Here is a 24444-nt window from a genome sequence, read left to right as displayed (position 1 = left end):
ACAAAATTTAAAATTACACAAGACCGATCTACAACCATACAAGTTAACTGTAAACGAAAAACACAACCAAATACTCAAAGATTTGGACTGTTATAAGCCTAGCTTTATGCCCTTACTAAGAAACAAGAGAAGTGAATAGGTCAGCAAACTTGATGACAAATTTGGAAAGATTCATATTAAATGACCAGATGGGTACATATATCTACTAAAAAGGAAAGAGGTCCTTTGTCAAGAAATAGAATAAAACACCACAGAATAATTACCAACTCCACAAATACCTTTGATAGGAATTAATTAGACTATGTGTTGTACTAAATAAAAAGAAAAAAAGTTTATTCAAGTTATCAATCAACAGAAGTTGGTTCAGTTGTTTGATCTCTGAAGATGACTTCAACAGAAAGCAGCTGTGAGGACAGCTTATACAGCTGTACAACTTAAATATTTTGTACTTCTTAGTTGCAGAAGAAAAATAACTAGCATGCAATTTAGGACACTATAAACAACAGACACTGATGTTGTTGAAGAGTCAGTGAAATTTGTCAAGGATATGGGAAGTAGGAACTTAATTTATGAGTATTAAAGAAATCGTTGTCCTGTATACTTTGCAAATGGAAGCTTAAGAAAAGCAATATGGACACAGTCCTGAAGGCAAAGACCTTGTAGGTTACAGAACTCTGCAGAAGTCTTTCCAGAGATGCGCTGAAGTTAGACAGTAACACACCGGAAAGCTATATAGTATCTCCATACAGACAAATTACTCCCAATTGACGGGACCACTACTAATTTTTAAAATGCTAACAGTCACTTTAGGAAAGAATGAGAGAAAACACAAAACCAAATATTTCAGCTGTCTCAACACAAGCACACAACTGCAGTTAAGCAGTAGAAAAGAAATTGATTCCTCGGAGTTGCTGCATTTAAAGTCAAAATGAGAAAAACCCTAGCTGTAGCTTGAACAAACATACGTGCCTAGCCCCACAATGTTGAGGCTGTAGAGAAAGCAGAAGGTAGCCTCGTCAGAATCTTTCGCTGGTTTATGTTACCCACCAGAAGACAGCAACTCTGGAGAGCAGGGACAACCTAAGCAGACAAGGCCTTAAAATGCATTTTGAAGCATATCATGCCTGAAAACCATCTCCCAACAGCTTTTGCTTTTAAATAATTGAAAAACAAAAATACTTCTGCCTCGTTTAGCAGTATCCCATCCATCCATCCATCCCTAATTACATCGCTACCATTCACACAGCATTTCCTCTTATCTTGAAAGATGTGGAGTCACGAAAATGCACCCAAAGATAACTGCAATGAGCTATATGTAATTCATATTTTGCATACAGATTTGAGAGTCTTCAGGATAGTGTTTACTGCACTGAAAAGACTACATGATGCAGACTTCTGTACTTTTAGATTACTTGCATCTTACGGAATTCAGTGGACTATTCCTAAATTAAACTTTTAAAAACATGAGAAGGTAACTGGCAGATTTTGTCAGAAGCCTTTGTCAATATGTATACTTCTTGCCTTATGTTCTACAAGGAGCTGATGTTAGGACACATCTAAGAAGAGCTTGATTTGCTGGGCATGTTTCCAGCTACCATGAAGTAGAAATTGGTACAAGTAAAGATACCAGTAACTGATAAAGAGTGCTTAATAACTGTTCTCATACTTAGCTAACTAATTTTTTCAAACATGCATTGTATTTATTTAATTCAACTACCCATCTGATTTAAGTTCACATAGAAAAATCTTTCTGGACATCCAATCATCATCATTCAGTTTCAGACAAATTCAGATGTATAATAAAAGCTAGTTTTAAATTAAAGGAATCAAAGTTCTATCGACTTAGTTTCTTCCAGTATTATACAAACTGAACATAAAAAAACAGGTTTTGTAGTCTACTCAGCTTTACAATTAAGATAAGAAAGTAAGCTACATCATTAGGCAAAAAAAGGCTTCATAGCAACAGAAGAGAGCACTGACATTTCATCACCTTCCAGTATTTAGGAGATATTCACAACGTGATATTTGCTTATTCTTTGAACTCTTAGTTGAACAAGATTGTCTAATTAGTTTTTCTTAAACCAAAGTGTTTATTTGACCTGCAGTGAATTCTCCTCTGGACACTGATCAGAACGAAAGCCAGAAGACCAGAGGCAGATTTCCCTCTCAGTTCCCCAGCTTTTAAGGCTCACTGCAAGACCATTTCCAGTTAGCCTTTCAGGTTCTAGAGAGGCCCTTCATGAATAGATGGCATTTGCATGGTATTAGTGATCGATGAATAACTGACTTAGAGAATTTTATCTTAGTGTACTTCAGTTGTGTTTGTTTAATTGCATAACTACCTTGAATACCCTTTTCTTGCAGAGTACTTCAATAAAACAGGGTAGTTTTCACCAATTACCCAAGTTAAAAGGGTAACAGACAATAGGCAGCCCCTCCTTAAATAATCTCCAAATGTTAGCAATGTAAGCATCACTGGTCACTCAAAATTGCAGCTATATAAATCAAGCTTTAGTCAGACTTAAGGACTCATTTTCTTGAGCCACAAATAGAGAAAAAGCTTTGCTACTGCAATTCTTTAAAAATAGAAAAACTTCACAGTTCAGATTTCCAGTGTGCCTCCCAATAAAAGTCAAGAATATCAGTAACAGTCAATTATTTTCTTTGCATTTAGAAAAAAAATATTTTAGCCAGACTATACTTGTTTAGAGGTTCTCCTTCAGAAGTCCCTTGCTGCTGAGCTGTTTCTGCAGTCTCTTCCACAGGAGCAGTCTGTTCCATCTCACTAAAACGGTAAACAAAGAAACACAAGGTCTTCATGGGGCACATTGGGAACGAACTCAAAGCATCACATTTTCCAGGCAAAATTCCTTGGGAAGGGACAAAACAGAAGAAAAACTCTGGGATCATATGAAAAAAGTTGATCTACTAAGCGACTATGTGAACTAACAAAATGAGAAGGAATGGGAAAACCTAATTTCTATGTACTTACAAACAAAAAAAGTGAAAAGCATGCATGAAGACAAAATAACTCAGTCATGAACACCAGTACTTGATTATAGTACATCTCTGATGCTTATGCTTGCATTTCTTATTTTCAATTTCTTATTCCATTTCTTATTTTCAATTAAAACAGTAAAATTCACACATCATCTTTGAAGTCCACAGTTTCTGTAACACATTAGCCACATTAGTACACTGTCAAATAAGAGCAGAAGCATGCTTATTTTCATTCCATTGATATGCATACATTTTTTAAATTAAAACTTTGTAGTTTCAATGCTTCATTAAGAACAATTAAAGCATAGAGATGCTTTTAGAATTGTTTTAGACAACACCAATTTAATGTGAACTCTACCACATGCACCACATCACAAGAAAGCAATGTTATCTCACATCTGTATCACAAATTGTGATGCTACTGAACTTAAAAAAAAAAAAAGAATAGATAGGGAGAATAAACAAAAGGGATCTTAACTTCCTTAAACTTTATAGAGTTCACTCAGTCTTCACTGACATATTTAGAAACTAGTTTTGTGCCTTTTTTTTTTTTTTATTAATCAGCTAGTTTTGTGCTATTAGCTCAAAACTATGTTTAAATAGTCAATTACATGTTTTGAAAAGCTGGAGTACCTAATGAATCTTTTACTTTTAGTATGCAGCATTACAGAAAAGATAGAAGTCAGTACAGTCTCTTAGAACTCAGAATATCAAGCCCCAAAACGTGGACCCAAAGGGATTTTTTTTCAACCTCTTAGACAGATACCCTCAAGAAACCTGGTGTACATTAACAAACACCATCACGATTGGAGTTATAAATACAAAACTATTTTTAAAACAGCTTTGTGAATGAATGCGCATGTGGCAACAGATGTTTGCTCTAAGCTCAAAGTTCTGCCTTTTCTGACTTTCAGCAGCCTTCAACTAAAAACTTCTATAAGCATACGAGAATAAAGGCTACTGGAAAGAGTAGCATACTGCTAAGTGCATAGAATGGACAAAAGTAGACTTTTCCAGCAAGCTTTGTGTTATCTAGACATAAACCAAGGAAAGAAATACAGAATTGAAGTTCCCAACTTTTTTCATCTAATTGACCATTAATAAAACATCACATTTTGTCACTGATTCTTATCTGCTTTAAGATGTATTTCAGTGCTACGGTCAGCTAAACGTCTCTGGAGCAACACTGAATTGTACTGCAGCTTTGCTATTAAGACATCAAACTTGAGAAAGAAGGACCAAACTTCAAGCCCACTGACAAGTTCCACTTGTTAGTGGTTGTTTTGTAGCAATGTCAATAAGTACCAGAATCCCACTTACTTGAATATAAGAAAAAGTCATAACTTATTTCAGAAAAGACAACATTGCCCCATTCTAAAAGATTTTGGCAGGCTTTTTATTCAAGAGACATCGCCGTGGCTTTGCTACAAATTAAACTCTTCAGGATAAACAAGATGAGTCCAGAAAGCTATAAAACTATGCTTATCACAACAATTAATAGAAAGCATGACTTAAACCTCAAAATACCCAAACTTCAATGAACTGAAAATGATGATCTATGGTGGGCACCAGAAAATGATGGTCTATGGTGGCGCAAGAAAATATTGTACCTCATATCATCTCTAACTGTTCCCCAGTTGCGAGCTCCACTTCCACCCTTTTTGTCATCTGCTCTCATTCCGCTAGAGAGAGAAACAGTGTTCTTTAAGAGCTTTTTTACATTACAGGCTCAAACTGAAACTAGTACTGACTTATTGGCAAGCAGCTTGGGTATAGAATGCAGGAACAGAATATGCAAGAGATTCTACTTCAGTGTCAACTCTCTTGTTCACTTGTACACTAACAACAAGCACACTGAACACTTACGTTTTATCATTGCCACTTTGTCTTTCAAATTCCCGTTTTCCTCTTTGGTCAAAGCCATCAAAACTTCTGTTTATTCCACCACCTCTTCCTCTGCCTCGCATTCCACCTCTTCCTCTTCCACGACCTCTTGGTCTTTCACAGTCTACTCTTTCAACTGGTCTAAAGAGAAGATTTCCAGACAGATTTTTGTTTTTATGGAACCATTAACAAGGAGAAAAACATCTGTATGACTGCACTTGCGCAGCTGTAGGAGACATCTGTATAAGACAGCTACTGTACAATTTCTGAAGACTACCTCTTTACCCAGCACAGTTGTATTAGTTTTGTCATTTAACTGAACACAGCAGGAATTATTGCTGACAACAGGAATAGAAAGTTCAAGTGTTTATCATCTAACAGTGGAAATATTAGAGAAGTTTAATAAAACACTATAGAACTGCCATGTCTTCAGTGACTTTATTGGGCCGTAACTCCACTATCTGAATTCATAGTTACATGTAACTGCTAACAAGTTCTCTGAATTTTTTTAATACCAACTACTGTGATGGAAAGTAAGAAGAGTTACACTCTCAAGTGTTAGGAGTTTAGGTAAAATTATTCTAGTACCTATAAAGAAAACAAGTTTGACATGTGTTCACTGTCCAAGTAGCACTGTAACAAAGGTACAGTTTCAGTTTGAACTGTAAAATTCATTCTACTTTGAATCTGCACCAGATGCTCTATAAAACTCAGTATGCAAGTTCAGAAATTGGCTATTTACATTACAGGCTAAAGGCAAAGTTTTCGGATCTTAACGTGTTTTAGTTTTGCCTTGTATTTTACCACTTAACAACACAGCTCCAAATCAATCTGCAAGGAAGCTGAAATGACAGCTCTGACAGACATGAACTAGTATATACGTAACACCAAATGGACACACTAATAATGCAATTATGCCTTTAAGTCACCCCTGGCTATCACATCTGTTTAAGAAGGTTAATTCTTTCCCCTCCTTTTCCATCCCTGTGCAGATCTTCTACAAGGCACTTTACATCTCCCTTAATGATACATACCTTTCAACTGTGAATTCAGTTTGCCTTTCTGTTTCATAGGAATGGTATTCCCTGAAAGAAGGTCTCCATTCAGTTTTGTCTTGTTTCTCTGCTCTCCTGTTGTCATTCCATCCTTGCTCTTCTCGTTTAGGGGCTCGCTTCTGGCCTATACAGAAACACTCACATCATTACTGACAGTGTAATAATGATCAAATTGTATTTACCAACTACTGTCTGAAGCGAATTGACTACACAATAGTCTTCTGCTTTACCATCTCCACTCCCAAGTCCCCCAAAATATTAAAAGCACTTAATGTTGTCAGACACTTTCTTTAAAGACATTTACTTTCCCCTCCATATTGATGAATCTGTCTCATGCAAAAATGCTACTCTTGTTGACACTGCTCAGCCATTTAAAAAAACAAAAAACAAAACAAAACAAAAACAACAACACAACACACAACAGGGTAGAGAAATCTCATCTTGCTCACATTAAGTTATAGAAACTGAGAACAAAACTTTCTCTTATGTTTCCTCAAAGAGCTTAGTGGTGTACTACAGAACAAGACAGAGAAATTTCACCAGAAGACAAGACTGTTGTGGAAGAGATGAAAAGGTGAAAGATTGCAAGACTGTTGTGGAAGAGACGAAGACGGGAAAAAGAGGATCATTTGAGACAGGTGTTAGCTGTTTACCATCAGACAACACATTTCCCTATAGATAAGCTCAATTTAGAGTCTGCACCTCTGTTTTAAGCTCACAATTATGGTATCCAACAAAATAAGGGTCACCTCCTTATATTGCTGCTCTGTGGAGGAAAGAACAATTCACCAACATTACAAGACACTTCGTTTAAATAGCAGAAACACAAGCAGTAAATACAAAGGCTCCAACTAATTCTAGAATTCCAATATACTACAAGACAAAATGCATTTAAGCTTTCTCAGTTTTTGTTTGACATTATTGAGGTTGAAGAGCAGCAGGTAGGGCAAGGCAAGTGCAGAGGAACTGTGTGCTATAAAAAGCAATAAGCTGAAGTTATGCATTCAACCCAAATGCACCTAGCTTAAGACTAGAGTTCAATATGTGCTTCCTTCCCTGTTTTCCCAAATTCTCTGCTCTATTTAGGACAAAGTTCTCCAAAAGCAAGCCTTTTGTCTCCTAGACCCCTATACTTAAACTGTGCAATGCTGAACAAGTTACTGAAGTCAGGTTCTCACGGACAAGTTACAGCCCTGGCTACTGTGCCTCAGTCATTAGCACATAAGAAGAAAACTTATTCTATGTCAATATATTAATATACAAATGAATTCATAGTTCCATAGAAATGCCCATATAAAAAGATCTCTGATCAAAGCTTGTCTGTCAGGCATGAAGTCTAAAACATCATCTTTAAAAAGAAAACTTCAAAGAACTATCCACTCAGAGAAAAAGGTAGAATGGCGACTGATAAAGCTTTTTGTTAGGCATTAAGGACAGTTGCATCTGTACACTGAAGAAAGTTTAATTGGAGCTGCACAAGCAACCCTAGCTTTGGTTTTCTCTAAACTACAAACCACTTGACATAATATGTTCTCTTTTCTCAAGAGTTGGATTTCCTCAGTCCTTATAGCAACAAGCATATTTGCATCGCAAAAATGAAGACAACCTGTGGACGAAGGACCGTTTTGAAATTAGTCTGAGTGCTTTTTATTACAGCATCCTAATTTGAAAAGGATAAAGTCGAAGATATAAAGAATACAGAATGGCATTTACTGTTTGGAAGGGTGTCTGCTCTGTGCATATCCCAACTATACCACCAATTATGTAAGTGTTAACTCTAAATTGGAATCTTGGTGTGGAAAAAAAAAATAAAGACTCATTTGTGATCATTTTTATTTTGATCGAATCTGAACGGGCAACTGCAATACACGAGTGCACATTTATCCCTTTTTGAGCCTCCCACTAGCTATCAGAAGGATAATCGCTCCATATAGAACAACTCAGCAAGAATGCAGAGACCACATCCCCAAACATTTAGTACTAACTTCCAATTTACATACATATTTAGAGAACTCCTTAAAATGAGTAAAGCAATAGCAAAACAAGGATGTAAAAGCGATTTTAGAGAGATGTGATTCGGTTACCCAGTACCACTTAAAAGTACTAAAAAGTGCTTCAAAACGAGTCTTGCCAGATAAGCAAGTGTATTACAGTGCATTACAAGTCACCAGCACTGACTATGCTAGACAAAGCAGACAGCTCTTCACTTCAGCGTACAGTTAATTCACTTTGAGTCTAATAAATGGCTATAATTACTGCAGATGGATTTTAAATACTACAAAAATTACTTGTGACACTCATAACCTCAATAAAAATACTTTAACTAGTTTGACAGATGTGCAGCAATGGATTAAAACTGCACGGCTGCAGCGAACACACCTCTCGAATAAACAGTGTCGTCCTCAGAGCAGAAACACGTGGCTTGTGAATCCGTCCAAATACCAGCACAAATTTCAGCTCAGCATATAAGGGCAAACCAAACCAGAGTCTGACAGCAGTGATAACATAAACCATCTGATTTTCTCCCCCGCTACGTATCTGTCACAATGCAGACTCATTTTTATTTAAGGATCCAAAGGACCACCAACCCTCTGGGGGACTGGGTTCAGGGGAAGGAAGAGTAAAACAAAGGCAATCCTGTGTAGTGTTGCCATAATAGCTTTCACTTACAACAAACTGGCCATGCTTTGAATGCTCATTAATTACTTCTCCTGGTACACTCAAATGTTGCCAGCTTGTTAGCGTATACATATACTAGTATGTAAGTTCCCTTCAAAACCGCAATAGGGTTTTATGGATCATTTACTTGAGGTCTTACAAGCACTGTGCTGAAAAACTGAAGATTGCTCTTTTCTAGTTAATAAGTTTAGCCTCATTTAAGACGATTTTCTTGTTTCTTACACTTAAATTTGTATTAAACTGAAGTAGACACCCACCACTCCTCACCTCATCATTACTTCCCTGGAAGGCTGCTGCACCTGCCCAGTCTGTCACCTCAGTTGCCTGTCACTTTACTTTCTAAATTGATAGAACAGAAGAAAAAAAGTGCTGATTAAACTGTTTCTAAACCAGCATTTTTCAGAAAATACACCCAAACTATTATTAGAGGTAAAGACGTCTGTAAATAGTAAACTACCAGATATGAGACATAGACATGGCTAAAGTAAAAAACACACCAAACAACAGTGGGCTTTATGAGCTGCAGATTAGGCCAAATAATACAGAGTTAACATACTAAAGTATCTTTCACTTTGTCACCATGATGCACTACTATGAGTATTAGTTTTGCTTATGCAGCAGCATTTACGTAGGAAGACTTCCGAGAAAGTGTTCTTAATAAACACGTTTCGCAGAACTCTGAACTGGGAAAGCAGAAATTATGTTTTTAGGAACTGCAGCGTCTCGCTCCCTGCCACTGTACATTGGTGTTATTAATGGAAGGATTTAAAACAACTCGGCAAAATCTAGCTGCCTTTGCAGTGTTGTGTCTAGCTCCCACACAAAGGTTTCCCATTCATAACACCTGTCCCCAGACAGGCAAAACTTTTGCTTGGGAAGAGAGTTCTCTAGTTTATGAAGCGGCAGGCTCTTCACCGGCCTGCTGCGGCTGCAGAACATTCTTATTCTATTTTTTAAGGGAAAAAGGGTAAGCTTTTGGGAGGCAGACCTCGTTTTCCATTTAGACACACACCTTGAATTTCCCAGCTTGCAACCACGTCCAGTCACTGCAGGCGACGGCAGAAATCCTCTCCTGGCCCTGCCGCTTTGAGAAGCCGGGCAGCCGAGGGCAGCAGCTGCCACACGGCTCCCGGGCAGAGGGATGGAGGCTGCTGATGCTCAGACCGCCTAAGCCTGGCATTCAGGCCTAAAATCCAGCCCAAAACACTGCATCGCAGCATTTTACGGGTTCTCATAAGGCTGAGACCAACTCAACCCACTAAAACAGACAGTGCCTAAACCTGCTGAAAAGGCAGCATCCACCCTCCGTTTCCACAAGCGCGGCCCGGGACGAGGTCCCAGGCAGGAATCACTTATCCTTGGCCCCAGCAGCACGCACTGGCACAGAACAGAGGGAAAGCGAGTGCTGTTTTCATTCAGGTAGGATGAACATTAGAGCAGCCGCTGTAGCTACATGAAAGATTTATGCATCTTACAGCACGTAATTGATGGAAAAAGCAACGACAAAACGCTTTCTGTTTGACAGCCTACGCTCGGAAGTTTTCTGAATGAATCAAGGACAGCAAGCATAAGTAACAAACAACGAACATTTTTGCCTTCTCCATCTCTCACCTTCAGTTCCACATACACCGTATGCTTAGGTACCTCTGCTCAGAGCAAAAATCTTAATTTTGGTCTTCCCAATACATAAGTTATTCCGTAAATTTGGCCATGATTGTCGCTCCTGCTTTTTCTAGTTTTCCTACCCCCGAGGTGAAGAAAAGAGCAGACGCTTTAATAAGTGGGGAAGTGAGATTCTTTCAAGGGCACGACAATTATTTTTCTGATTTTCCTGCTACTGGTATCTCAGTAATTCCTGACACTGTTTCTCTCAGACTGCAGCCGGAAATAAGCCTGCTGTTTTAATAGTATCAGACCTAATGACCCTCTGCTCTTTTCTAAGCTACAATAGTTTGAATTAGAGAAATCATTCATGATGCAGTACAGCCAGCAATGCTGCCCGCCACCTCTAACCCGTGTTCTCCCTTACATACTGCTCTACGCTTAATGTAAGTGGACTTATAGTTCATTTAGAGTACGTATTGCCATTGCTCTGCAACTCTACCATTTTAATTTAATGGGCTAAATAACCTTGTATCAGCAAACTTGAGCTATTTATCCCTCCCACAGTTCTTCCAGCACAGGCTTGCCACCCACCTACATACACACAAAATAAAGAAAAACTTTATTCAAAAAAATTCTCTTTCGGGCGAGTTTTGACTGCCTTTTAAGATGTTAGAACAAAGCTAACAACAGCAGTTACTAGTCATAAATTTAAATTGCCCTTTCCACTTTTTTTTTCCCCTAAGAGACACTTCTTCCCTCAGCTTTCAGACTAACAACCCATTTTTGAAGAAAAAGTCCGAGCCACAAGACACAACTTAGTGGCAGTTCAGAAAAGATGAAGTGAAAAAAAACCAAAAACAACAAGAAGAATACTGCTCTGGTTGGCCTGGAATGAGGGCGAGTGGAGAAGTTATGCTATAATTCAAGAATCTCTGCAATTAATTACGGCTCCATGTAAAGACACTACTTCATTACCGTCCCAGTAAAACAGCACCTCATACAAACGGACAGCTGGTCTTCCGTTAAAACAAAGTTGCGTCATTGGAAATACTAAAAGATAGCTCCCACTCTCAGGGACTTATTTTCATATATTTCCGGGTACAAGCTGAATTAGGAATGCATGAACAACCAAATTTCTCTCCTTTGCATACATGCGTGTCCATGTGACTTTAATTCCAAACCTTCAAGCATTTGCTTTTGTGAACTAAAGCAGGACTAACTACATGATTTGCAGAATAACACTCTCAAAACACAAAAACAGGTTTCAGCCATTGCATGCAACGCAGCAAAGAAAAATAAGCTGAGCTAAGACTCTATTCGGTGATACTTTCTTTTCTTGCGTGCCAGTACCCAACTACAGAATTGCCTACCACAGCTACCCTCTGGACAGCCCTTATGACTATGTATCTGAAAGAATGATACTGGAATTAATTATTTAAAAATATGAGAACTACAGCCAGCATAAGATAAAATTCCCCAGAAACATTCCATGACGTATTAGCTTAAATAAGTAGCTAAAAATTCAGACAAACGCTAAGTATTCAGGAGCTACATCTAAAAGTTACACGGGTCATCAAACGCATAGGAAAGAAGAAAACCTTCTGGAGGTATCAGCAACAAAGGTTTAGAGATTTCAATTGAACAGAGCTTATTACTGCATGATCAACAGATTTAATTTGCCTGGACTGCTGAAGAATGCAAGCTCTGCAACAAGGCCTTTTGAATAAAGAGCTGGCAAATGCAGTTTGGCCACTGTGCTAAGAATGAACTGAGCTAACATTAAGTGGCGCAACTGCAGGAGCTGTAATACCTACAAAGAGCCCTTACCCAAAGCCTCAGCAGTCAGTTAAAGAATAACAATAAAAAAAATAAGGTTAGTTAAAAAAGCCACAACCACATCACTATGGCCAAAAATGTAAGTTTTGATAGGCTATGAAGTAGTAGTTTTCTTTCTCTGTAGCAAAACAAAACAAAATAATAATAGTCTTGTAATTGTGTCAACTCATAACAAACAGTTCGGATTCTAAAGATCAAAGCACTGAATTATCAGGCAAAGACCTCTTACATGAGGTTGTTTCAAATTGAAAACATCTCCAGAAACTAAGTTACAACTCCTCTGCAAAAGGTAGCCAAGAACTAAGCAAAACAGAAATGCTGATTTGCAACAATACTGAGTAAACCTTCCACTCCAACATCAAAACCTAACACCAAAAACAGTCTCTAAAGCTTTCTACTTATTGCAAGTTTAAGGTCATACAGAAGGCTGAGGCTTGTTTCAAGTCTTTCTTAAGATAAAGACTATTTTCAGATTTAAAATTTTCAAGAAATAATACAACAATAAAACAAGTTGTGAAGCTTAACAACGCTTTTTGTAACCCAAACGAGCAATACACTCCAACAAATTGATAAAACTTGTACAGTGAAGACTTAATTTTGTCACTTTGGTCATAATATAAGAACCTGATTCAGCTGTTCAGATGGGTCTAGATGCTCCTTTACGGTATTTAATTCCTAATCAGTGAAATGAAATTAGAGGGAGTTGTTCCCCAAATCTGACAGCTTAAAAAAAATCGTTAAGAGAGACTGGAAACAATTATTTTTACATCAATTTTAAGAGAAATAATACAAGTTTAGTCATTAGTTCCATAACTCAGTCATTTTAATCAATATTGTGTGTGATTGCTTATTTGCCAAACAAGGGTGTATTCTTCTGGAAATGCAGCCATCGTTAGAGGCTTTATGCAAAATTCAGCTGGTAAGAGCAGCTTCCCCAGCAGTTACTCATTGTCGCCCATTAAGCCAATAGTCCCCAGAATCTTTTACAGTGCCCAGAAGTTTTCTGGCTGAATTCTGTATACCAGATGTGCATGTATTTGTACAGCCCAGATAAAAAGCTGATGCCTGTGGCAGAAGCGCACGGGCAGGCCCAAGTCTCACCTCCCTGCCTCGTTTTGTATGCTGAGCGCTACACATTCGCAGTCCCTGCTCACAACAAGCCCAAGACACAAAAGCATACAAAATCCAGGATAGCCACTTGCTTTAAAGGAGAAAGTGATGTGTTTTGTGTTTTTTTTTTTTTTCCGAGGGAATAACTCTTAAGCTATTCAACTTTCCTAAAGCCTGCTATAGGCCAGCAGTCTTTTCCCCATTTAAATTAGCAGGGAAGTAGAACAAGGCACACGCCTGATGTCTCTACATGGGGAAAGCGGGTTTCCCAGCATCAAGGTAGCAGAAGATACTCAGGCAGCCCAGCAGGTCACTGTGCACTGCCACAGAAGTACGTCCAGAACCTGTTTAAGGTACCTTACAGAGAAGCAGGATGCTCTTCACGTACTTCATGGTCCTGGCAGACTACCGTCACCTACCAGCACTTGCGAGAGAACTTTTCCATCGAAACTTGATTTTGCTGTTCGCTGAACAGGGTCCTTTGCCTCCTGTTGAAAACCACCGCAAAGCGCCCTTAAAATGAAGTAAGCCTGGTACTAACGTGAGCATTGGTCTTCCAGGCAGGGATCCCTGACAGTCGCATGACGGTCTCATCTCGGAAGAATCCCAAAAGACAAGTTCTGCACGACTGTCTAAAATGACAGCTTCCGAGATCACCCCCTCCAAAGGTGCTCGTTAATTAGGACAGCTTCGGCATCGGGAGGTTCTCAGCTCCACAAGGTCAAGGAACTGCGGCCGGGGCGGTGTCAGGCTAACCCTAACCAGTAGAAGGGGTAGCGGCGGGGGAACCTGACGGAATGCTAACCCCGATGCAAGAACCACGCTTTTTTTTTTTTTTAATTTTTTTTTTTTTCCCTAAGGTACTGACGCTGAAGGAATCGGAGCGGTTTGGGCTGGAAGGGGCATTACAGAGCATTTAATTCCAGCCCCCCCCCCCCCGCCACGGGCACGGACCCCTCCCGCAGCCCAGGCTGCCCACAGCCCCATCCAGCCTGGCCTCGAGCACCCCCCCCGGACGCGTCTCCCGCGCCCGCCGCCCTCCCGGCGCAGGATTCACACCGAGTGCCGTTCCCCCCGCCCCGTACCGGGCTGCGGCGCGGTGGAGGCGGCGGCGGCGGCGGCGGCGGTGGTGCCGCCGTGCTGCTTGCGCTCCTTCTGGGACTCCCTCCTGCCGGCGCCCGCCCGGCCGCCGCCCCTCCTGGCCGCCGCCGCCGCCGCCTCGTCGCGCTGCTTGCGCTGCTGCCGGCGGCGCTCGGCCTCGCGGAGGATGTCGAAGGGGTCGGACTCGTCGTCCAGCAGCTGGCAGAAGCGGTTGGCCACGGCGCAGCCGAAGCTCTCCTGCATCGCGGCGCGACGCGACGCACACCCGCGCTGCGCCGCCGCCGCCGCCGCTCCGCGGGGAGGGAGGGGGGGAGGGGGCGGGGCCGGGCGTGGCCACGCCCTCCCTTCCCGGCCTCGCCAGCCAATCGCGCGTCGGGGCCGCCGGCGGCGCGCGGACTCCGCCTATCGGCGCGGCCCGCCCCGCCCGCCGCCGGCACGCGCGACCGCGGCTGGGCAATGGCAGGAGCGAGCAGGCCAATCGAGGCCCCGCCTCCCGCGAGGCCCCGCCCCCTGCCGCGGGGCGGCGGCCAATGGGGACGCAGCGGCGCGCGGGAGCCCCGTGAGGCCGCAGGGCGGGCGGCAGTTGCCCGCCTCAGCGCCCCGAGTGGGGGCGGCTCCGGGCGCAGCCCGGCGGGGCACGGGCGTGCCAAAAAGCCTCCGGAGTTAACGTAAGAAACTGTACCGTCTTAAAGGCGTATTTGGTTTGATACAAAGCAGAGTTGGGAAAACGTAGTCGTGAGCGGGTAGATAAGAGGTATGGCAGCTATTGGTACGCTGCGGTGTGGGTCCTGATGACAACGGGCAATAACGTCACTTGCATTATGGTATTTGTGCAGTATTCGCTCTTATCTGCCTGAAGACCATCGCTGCCTCCAAGTTTTCGGGTCAGACCTTTGGGGTATCACTAGAAATGTTTGAGGCGTGCTTCAAGCATTTCCTCTTGCACTTACCACGTGTATGTACTCCGTTTCACTAAGAAGCACAGCATTTACCATCCTAGGGGAGACAGATGTTTAATATTTATTTCTGAGAGGGTTTCGCATCCTCACACTCCTGAATCGTGATGCTCTTCCTGAGTCCAGCTAGATGGATAGAACACAGCTACTTTTTATTGTTTTCTTTTGAATGCTTGTTCCCTATCTTTTCACTGCGCTTCTGTGTTACGTTGTAATAAAAGGTATTCTTTGCTGTAACGTTAAACAGGATCTGATCTGACGGTAGATCATGCAATGGTTCGTTATTCTGGTAATTTACCTCTGAGAGAGAGCACTCTTGTTTCTACACTAACTAAACCACTAAAATATCAGTGCTCTTATACATTAAGTTGATAGAACGTCATCAAAATATTGTGAGGAACAAACACATTTAGTATCGTTCAATTAAGATACTGTAGCTCAGATGATTTTTTTAGGACTGTCTTTACACAATGTGACCTTAACCATTAGTTTTATGTGCATGGTTGCGTGTAGTGAAAAGCAGCAAGTCCTTTACGCCATGCACGCTGTGCACGCATTTCCTGTTCCAGTAGCAGGATCTGGACAAAGGAGTCACTTCTCTCCTCTTGGTCGTTGTCGTTACTGCACAAAACTCTTAATTTTCAGACCAGCTAAGATATCAGAAGTGGCATCAGCTCACTTCTTCTTTTGCACTGCCTCCTAATTTGCATAACAAAGATATATTATTTCATACTAGATAAATTAACAAAATCCATGTAAAGAAGTTGATCTGCAGCTAGGCCCTTGGGAATCGTTTCAAAATGTCACAGGTACCTTGAGCTAGCACAGGATAATTATGGAGATACTTAGTTGCTTGCTTCTATCTTACTGCATTATACCAATTCACAATATCTACAATTTCATGTACGGAACCGTAACATTAATTCCATCCATCACTGGAGTTTCTCAGTAGCTACGGTGATATATGGAGTAATAACTCACGTCAAGAAGATGGTTGATGTTAATAAAGAAGGGGGAGATGTGGGAGCGTGGCCATGGGGGTCGACAAGCCCCATGGTTGGTGATAACCTCAGACTCTTAACGATGAGGCCACCAGGAATGTGAAGAGTAGAGAGGGAACAAAGAAGGGTGATTCCGGAGACGCCTTGCCGTCTCGGGTTCCTTGTTCTCCCTCCGTTAAGGCGTGGGAGTTGCTGGGCGGTTGCTGTTGCCGGGCGAGGTTGTTTGCAACGCGGGAAAAGGCGGCCCCGCATGGGCTGGTGTCGATCGCATTCTGTTGCTGCCGGGAACCGTGGGGGGGGCAGAGCATGCGCAGAAGAAGAGGGAGCCGGTCGAAGCCGCCCCTGCGGTGTGGACGAGATAATTACAATAGGAAGCGGGGACAGGTCACACATACGTATAGGCGTACTCGGGTTTCTTATGAATATGTAAAAGCAATGTTCTACATGTTCAGAAAGTTCGACGGTTGTGCGTGCCGCTGCAGCGTGGACTCCCCACGCACCCGGCACTGTTTGCTTGCCTTCTGTAAATATTACTAAATTCAGGCTGAGTTGTATCTTCATTTATAACACTACCTATAACACTTGCAGCATCAGTTACACAGTTTTGGAAAATTAGAAGAGCTAAACACCATTTGTTTCCAGGATGCAGTTATTTTAATACATCAGTCGTTTCTTTTCCCCCCAAGCACACATTGTCCTCTCACAGGAACTTTCTCCTCCAGGTGATTCTTAGGGCTGAAGTTTCAAGTGGCACAGATCCAAACACGTGCAAACCCGTTCACTCATCTTGGAAACGATGGCTACAGGGTGTTGCGTTTTCTCCTCAGACCGGGTGAGTACGTGGGCAGGACTTTGGCGCGCAGCAGCAAGTTTGAGAAGCTGGAGCGTCGTTAGTATGAAGACGATTGTGTCTAAACAAAAGTTAGGGATCCTTTTTCGTTAGTTTAGAGAAGGTAGCTGTGAACTGTAAGTCATAATGAAGGGGCGCCTGACATTAATCCCAAAAATTAGCTAATAATGACTGTTGTACAAATTGCTTCTTTCACAACCTCCAATTAGCACAACTGCGATGGTGAGATAGCGAGGCGGAACTAGCGCGTTAACTTAACCGCACAGGCTGATGACCCACACTGGCTTTTAATGCTGGCTTTAACGGGAAGCGCTAACTCGATTAACGCGACCCCGGGCCTCACAACCGCCATAACGGCCGCCCCCCCGCTCCGCTCCGCGCCACGCGCGCGCCTCGGCCCCGCCCCCCCCCCCCCCGCCGCGCGCCTCTTCCCCGCTCCCGCCAGCGGCGGCCCCTTTAAACGCAGCGCGCGCCGCGCCGCGCCGCCATTGGTGCGGGGGCGGCGCAATAACAACAGCGTGCGCCGGCCGGCGCGGCCAATCAGCGGGCGAGCGCGGCGCGGGGGGCGGGGCGTGCGCGGCAGCCCGCGAGCCCACCGCGTTTCGAATTCCGCCCGTGGGAACCGCGCCCGCCCAATGGGGCGGCGGGACGGCGGCCGCCTCCCGCCCGGGCCCCGCCCTCGGGGGGGGAGGCGGGGCCTCGCGGGGCGCTCGCCAGGCGATTGGCCGCGGGGAGCTGCCGCTCCGTGACGTCGCGGGTGCGTTCGGTGATTGGTCACGCCCAGGCGCGAAATGTAACGCGGGAAAACCCGGGGTGCGGGCCGGGCTGCGGGCGCGGAGGGCGGGCGGCGTCGCCGGGACCGGGGCCGCTTCGCAGAGGTGCGCGCGGGGCGCTATGGCCGCCGGCCACCGCCCCTGCTGCTGCTGCTGCTGACCTCGCGTGCTCCGCTCGGGGACAGGGTCGCGCGCGTGGGGCAGACACCGAGACCCCCTCCGGCAGCCGGCGATGAGCGGCTGAGGCGGGCCCGGGCGGCGACAGCAGGCGGCCGCGCCACCCCAGCGCCCCATCAGCGCGGCTCCCCCCGCGGCTCCCCTCCGCCCCGATGGCGGAGCGTCCTCCTCCTCCTCCTCCTCCTCCTCCTGCGGCAGCGGCGGCGGCGGCCCCGCCGGTGATCTTCTGCCAGGACTCCCCGCAGCGCGTGCTGGTGTCCGTCATCAGGACCACCCCCATCAAGCCGTCCCCGCGGCGGGGCGGCGGCGAGGAGCCGGCGCCCGCCCCGCCCGTGCCCACCAGCCCCGGCTTCAGCGACTTCATGGTGTACCCGTGGCGCTGGGGCGAGAACGCGCACAACGTCACCCTCAGCCCCAGCCCCGGCACCGCCGCCGCCGCCGCCTCCGCCTCCTCCGCCGCCTCCGAGCCCGCGCAGCAGCCCCGCGGCGGGGCGGCCGCGGACGCCGCCCGGGACGAGGAGGAGGCCGGCAGCACGGACAGCGGCGGCGGCGGGCACCGGCACCTCAAGGTGAGGGGGGGGGGAGGGGGAAGGGAGGGAGCGAGGGGAGTTAAAGGGGGGGCCGGCGCCGCGCCCGCCTCCGCGCGGAGATTTAAAGTGAGCTCACTTCCGCGCGCGCGCCCGGGCGGAGGGGGGGGGGGGGGCAGGGCCGGGCCCGGGGCCGGGGGGGGGCGCGCCCCCAACGGTCGCGGCGGCGGGTAACGGCCTCCTCGGCGGCGGGTAACGGCCGCGCTGCTGCCGCCTGGCGACCGCCCGCCGCGGCCCCGGGACGGGCGTGGGGGTGTGGGCGGGGGGGGGGGGGGGCGGCTCTCCTCAGCGCCGTCTCCGTCTGCCCGAACGCAGGACGGGATAAGGCGCGGCCGGCCGCGGGCGGACACGGTGCGGGACCTCATCAGCGAAGGGGAGCTCTCGTCCAGCAGGATCCGCTGCAACGTCTGCAACAGGGTGTTCCCCAGGGAGAAGTCGCTGCAGGCGCACAAGCGGACGCACACCGGTAAGCGGGGGTGGCAGTAAGAGGGGCGTCCCGTCCCGTCCCTCCCTCACCTTGCGGTGCTGTGCCTGCCAACGGTCCTTTACCGCCCCTGCTGCCTCCCTGCCTGCGCGTTTCTCAAGCAGCACTTACAGCGTAGCCATCGGAAGAGAAAGTAGCTTGTAGAAACCTCCCGCGGCGTGTACGGCCTAATGCTGTGTGGCTGAAGTGCTGAGCAAAAAGTTGAGATGCTTGAAGTCACTGGTCCGCCTGTCCGTCCTACCGGCTGCTTGCTTGGAGTCTGCTTTCCGCCGTGGAGGTTGTCACGCTGATTTACCGATCTGCACACGCAAAGCAGCTCTAGAAGTAACTTACAGTGAAATTGAGATCCAGCATCAACTCGCTCAATACCCACATGAACTAGAAGTTAAAGGGAAACGCTGTTTTTCATTCCAATCAAATACATTTTCCTTCAAGCTGCAGGAGTGGTTTTTTGTTTTTTTTTTTTTTTTTGCAAGGTGTGAATTGTCATGGTTCACAATACCAACACAACAAAGTGAAAAACTTTGGCTCCCACAGTCTCTTCTTCTGACTCAAGTGCATAAGGCAAATCTCGTTACTAACACTAAGCATGAGTTTCCTCGTGCTCTTTGGTCAAAAGATGTTTTCACTTCACTTGCTTACGTTAGGTGTCGAACTTCCATGTTAAATACGGATTGCTTGGTTGTGCAGGGCTTAGCCTGGTGTTACTCTTCTGACTTAGTAAGTCATGGTTAACCTCATTTTGTCGTCCTTTCTGAGCAGTGGTGGCCTGGCACACCTGCAGTTCTCTTGAGACAGAGGAAATATTTGTCATCTGAGTTCTTGGTGAAGTTCACACGGAGAAGTCATTTTTGATAGCTGGTTGAAGAAAGCTTTTTTGGCTGGCATAAGCTTCTCTTGCTACCTTCACTTATCCAACTTTTTTCAAATAGTCTACGGAAACTATAGTGAGATACTTCTGCAACTTCGTACGTTGCTATATTGTTGACCTCGGTTATTTTACCCCAGTTCAACCTATGTTAATGATAATATATATAAGGCTACAACCTGAATTACGTTACTTTATTTATTTCACTTCATATGTTTCCTGCTCTGCAGGTGCATAGTTTCATGGGACAAAGCTTGTGTAGTACTCTGCAAGAGTCTTAAATCAAAAAATATGTGGAAAAACTGTAACTTCATCATTTCTATGGAGGAAAAAAAAAGTGTTAGCCAGTAGCATTGGATATCTCTGTGTGGTAAAAGTGGATCTTGGCTGTCTGGTACACTAAGGCTTTCTGAGTAGACAGAAGTGCCTGACTGGGTAAATGAAGAGCTTGCTTGTGCAAATCTCAAGCCAAAGATGACCACTGGATACTATGACTCTTCTTTTATACACAGCTTTCACAAATCTTTTCTGTTATTATTTTTAAGGTGAAAGGCCTTATTTGTGTGACTACCCAGACTGCGGGAAAGCCTTTGTTCAGAGTGGGCAGCTCAAAACTCACCAGCGCCTCCACACAGGGGAGAAGCCTTTCGTCTGCTCAGAGAATGGTGAGCCAGAGAATGACCCGCGGCTTTCAGAATTAGCGTCAGCCTAGTACCGTAAATGTGTGCACATCAGCAAGCTTTGGCTCTTAACTTTGGAAGAGCTTCTAGAGCGGAGAGTAGCCAGACAATCTGCATAATCATCCAAGTGTGTATGGAAGGTCTGCATATGTTACTATACGATGTTACCAGTGATGTTGTCAGTTGATACTGATGTATAAAATGATTGGGTGTGTTACAAACCTTGCAACTAGTTGTTTTCACCTGTATCTATGCTCTTCTGTAGTGAGGAAGGCTGGATTTCGCAGCCTCTTCCTCCCACAGATGTTATGCTTGCTCGGCGGTAGACTGCTTTCCTTAACATGTCTTTCTTTGGCATTTTGTGTTTTTAAGGCTGTCTGAGCAGATTCACGCATGCAAACCGTCACTGCCCCAAACATCCGTATGCCCGTCTGAAGAGGGAAGAACTCACTGACAGACTGAGTGAAAAACAGACAGCTGACAATAAAGCTGTGGCTGAGTGGCTAGCAAAGTAAGTTCCCTTATGGTGTGATCTTTGTCTACATAGTCGTAAAAGTGGCCTGAGAAAGCACTTTATTCCTAGGAGGAAAAAAACAAAAGAAAACAAACCAGAATCAGATGTGCCTCTAGCATTACTTGGTCCAGCCTTTCCTTTCCTTTAAGAACTATTGACTCTAAGTTGAGACAAAGTTCCTCATGAGAATTGTGTTTTCTGGTTTTTTTTTTAATTTCATTTTATTTTCTCTGCTTAAATGTTTATTTTTGCTTGAATAACACTTGCTAATAACTTCCTAGTACTGCAGCCTTCCAGCTGAATTTGCGCTTATATGAGGGACATGAATTGTGTACACACAGGTAGCCTGTTGGGGATACCATGGGGCATCTGTCACAGATGTTTGCTTGGGCACTTCCCTTTTCGCGTTTCAAATGTGGGTTTCTGACAGCTTAAATACTACCATATAAGGGCTGAAAGATAAAACAAAGTGCAGTGCTCAGTCATGTGCCAAGTTAAAAAAAAAAAAAAAAAAAAAGCTCTTGTGTCTTTTTGCCAGCTTTGCCTGGGTTGGCACATGAGTTGAATGTATTTCAAAAACGTTCATCACACTTGATTTTGTAGATACTGGGAGACTAGAGAACAGCGTGCTCCTGCTTTGAAAAGTAAAGCAATTCAGAAAACCGATCAGGAACAGCAGGACCCGATGGAGTATCTTCAGTCTGACGAAGAGGATGACGAAGAGAAAAACAGTGCTCACTCAGCTGCTCGCCGCCGCCTCCAGGAACAGCGTGAACGTATGCATGGTGCTTTGGCTCTCATTGAGCTTGCAAACCTAGCTGTGGCACCACTCCGGCAGTAGATGGGAAAGAAGTTTGCCTATACAAAATACTTCCTGGTGGTACTTAACCAGTTAGATCCTGGGCATAAGCTAAGCACCTTATTTGCTTATCATAGGCTGCTATTCTGTAGAATTTATGAAGAATGTTGTTACCCCATAACATGGGGTGAGAGAATTGCACTTTTTGTAAGGTAAATGTTAGATGTAAAGTTTCTAAGTATTTTGTAAATATGGGGCTGCGTAATGCAGGGTTAACAAAGTACATGTGGGAAGCTAGATTTTGCAAGGTTAACTCATTTATTTGAAGCAGTTTTCACAGGAAGCACTTTCTGAACACAGTGTTTGTGACTAGCAGAATGGTACATGTGGCCAAAGAAGGCTGACAAAAAGAAAAGTATTTATCTGAACTATTTAAGCAAATTTATATAAAGTGGTAGGTCTGAAGATACTGTAAGCACCAATGAAACCACGTTTTTCTAAATGTCAGTGTATATTTTACCTAGTATCACTGAGGTGTAGAAGGCAAAGCTTAGTTATTTCAACTTGTAGAGGGGAAGAAGCTGCTTCATGCAGGTGAATTACAGGATAGTTCAGGATCTTCACTGTGACTGCTCCAGGTATGAGGATGACTTTGCTATTTTACGTTTTCTGGTTTCATCTTAGCAGAATTTATTGGTAGCACTTGTTATTCCTAGCATATAATGTTAGGAACTTTTGCACATTGTTGTTTTTATCTGAAAATGATTAGTCTTGCAAAGTCTAGACAAAGGTAAACAATTGGTGATATTTTTTCAGATATTTTTGGGCCCTGTAACAATTTGGCACTTGTTTTTATTAATAAGGGGGTATTTACAGGGTGGTAAGGATTTGTAGTAAACTATTCTAGATCTCCTATTAGCAAACACTAAGTTTTAAAGTCTTGCTTTTACCTGGTTATTAGCAAATAGAAGCCTCCGTATTTTCTGTGCATAAAGCCACCTTATCGCTTTACTTACGGATAACATGCCAATTTTGTGTTCACTAACTTTAGCACAGCTATCAATTAAACACTGCAGAAAAATATTCACTATACAACTAGAAAATAGGCTTCCAAAGATAGTTACAAGTGTGTTAACAGTGTGATTTCATGTACATCCCAAATAAATGAAGTTACAGAACGCTGCTTAGTAATATCAGATGCTGATATAAAATGTTTAGTGGGATGTTTTGTTACTTCATGAATGTTGCATACTTTTGAATACCATTGTCTTATGGTAATCTGTTTCTGCATTTTGTTTGGAAGGCAACCAGAGATTTGTAATATGCTAACAAGGCGTTGTCTTCAAATTGAACTTTTTTTTTGCAGTTGAGGGGATACTGCTTTAGGGGATATTAATAATACATTTACTGACCTGCTTGCTTTTAACTCTTCCTTCTCATTGAAGGTCAGGAAATTCAGATGAGAAGGGAAGCCACTTTCCCTCTTGTTTAAGCAAGAGGAAAATAGCATTTTATCAATCACTTGATACAGACTGACTAGATGCCTATAGCTGTTCCAGAATAGTAAGTCTACTTTTCCACCAGAAACTGCAAGTGTTGGATTATGTTCTTTGATGGTTGATAACCTGTTGTGGTAGAAAATTGTATTAATCATTAATCATTGTTTAACATCATATGTTGATGATGCACTTGACTAAGGAGACATTGAATATTTAAACAAAAACCACCACCAACAAAACAAACAAGATTGCGTTTGTGGAATGTAATTAATTTTGTACCAGTTACACGGTTTAACTTCTGTTTTCAGCTGGCATCAGGCTCATTTGTTTTAAGTCTTTTTGGGCTTAAAAGTATGAAACACTTTGGAGTCATTCTGGGCTCCTTAGCCTATGTAAAATTGGTAATTCAGGGTATAGGTCTAGAATGTGACAAATTGGTTTTTACTGTTCAGGTGACTACATGCAAAGACTCTGATCTCAAAATGAGCCCTAAGTATAAGTCTGTTGTATTACTGAGTTGTAACTTGTAATTGTTTGAGTAGTATTTCACAGGGCTCAAGATCTCCAGCACTGTTGTAATCACCAGCTGGTTGCAGACTTGAAGTCATATAACTTCACGGGTTGATTTTATTTTCTTCAATCAGCTGTAAGGTTTTGGACAACTTGCAGAATATTTTTCACTATGACAAGCATGCTGAACTCTACTTCCCTGTAGAGAAGATTCAGACAGTTCAAGCTGTTTTGTGTAGTGAGAAGTTTCGGGTAAGATACCAAGTTAAAAAACTAAGGTGTGAAAGACTGCTTTTTGTATTATAAAGAAGTGATTACACACAAGAATCTTGAAGATTAAATTGTTGTTTGGCATGACTTAACAGCAGAAGAGTGAATGTGCCGTCAGTTCAATAGATGCTTTAAATAAAGAGTTGGTTTAATTTTAAAATTCTGTTTGTGTGTGTGTGCGCTGTTTATAGTAATTCTTAATGTTT

At 43.7% G+C, this 24444-nt stretch overlaps 3 protein-coding genes across 4 annotated transcripts in view; 1 reads left to right on the top strand and 2 right to left on the bottom strand.

The window, feature by feature from the left end:
- The window catches only part of HABP4 (hyaluronan binding protein 4), a 22435-nt gene extending 7848 nt beyond the window's left edge, over positions 1-14587 (bottom strand). Inside the window, exons 1-5 of one of the 2 annotated variants that reach the window (XM_080573515.1) lie at positions 14255-14587; positions 5919-6063; positions 4867-5025; positions 4611-4682; positions 2702-2785 (exon numbers count right to left, since the gene is read on the bottom strand). In XM_080573515.1, coding sequence (XP_080429641.1) covers positions 2702-2785; positions 4611-4682; positions 4867-5025; positions 5919-6063; positions 14255-14513 — 719 coding nt within the window. In that variant the 5' untranslated portion in view covers positions 14514-14587. The remainder of the gene's footprint in view (positions 1-2701; positions 2786-4610; positions 4683-4866; positions 5026-5918; positions 6064-14254) is intronic. The other variant, XM_080573516.1, reaches the window with a different exon arrangement.
- Positions 8922-18144, bottom strand: LOC308185429 (uncharacterized protein; the record flags this gene model as incomplete). Its single annotated transcript, XM_080573518.1, has 2 exons — positions 8922-8957; positions 16208-18144. The coding sequence occupies one exon, from the start codon at positions 18142-18144 to the stop codon at positions 17377-17379; it is 768 nt and encodes a 255-aa protein (XP_080429644.1). The 3' UTR covers positions 8922-8957; positions 16208-17376.
- Positions 17905-24398, top strand: ZNF367 (zinc finger protein 367). The gene is made up of 5 exons (XM_080573517.1): positions 17905-18596; positions 18930-19080; positions 20512-20631; positions 21019-21157; positions 21764-24398. Exons 1-5 carry the CDS (start codon positions 18180-18182, stop codon positions 21999-22001), a joined length of 1065 nt encoding a protein of 354 aa, XP_080429643.1. The 5' UTR covers positions 17905-18179; the 3' UTR covers positions 22002-24398.
- Positions 24399-24444: the final 46 nt, after the last annotated feature.

This window comes from Anser brachyrhynchus (assembly GCF_964034855.1).
Source record: "Anser brachyrhynchus genome assembly, chromosome: Z".
NCBI classification, from domain to species: Eukaryota; Metazoa; Chordata; class Aves; order Anseriformes; family Anatidae; genus Anser; species Anser brachyrhynchus.
Note: the sequence above shows the minus strand (reverse complement) of the source record. Positions and strands in the feature narration are given on the sequence as shown.

What these genes read in the sequence shown, in the direction of transcription:
- ZNF367 (XM_080573517.1), top strand. Translation starts at nt 18,180, where the DNA reads ATGGCGGAGCGTCCTCCTCCTCCTCCTCCTCCTCCTCCTGCGGCAGCG. An exon ending in GCGGGCACCGGCACCTCAAG is followed by an intron (nt 18,597 to 18,929) that starts GTGAGGGGGGGG and finishes GCCCGAACGCAG; the next exon opens with GACGGGATAAGGCGCGGCCG. An exon ending in GTGGCTGAGTGGCTAGCAAA is followed by an intron (nt 21,158 to 21,763) that starts GTAAGTTCCCTT and finishes TTGATTTTGTAG; the next exon opens with ATACTGGGAGACTAGAGAAC.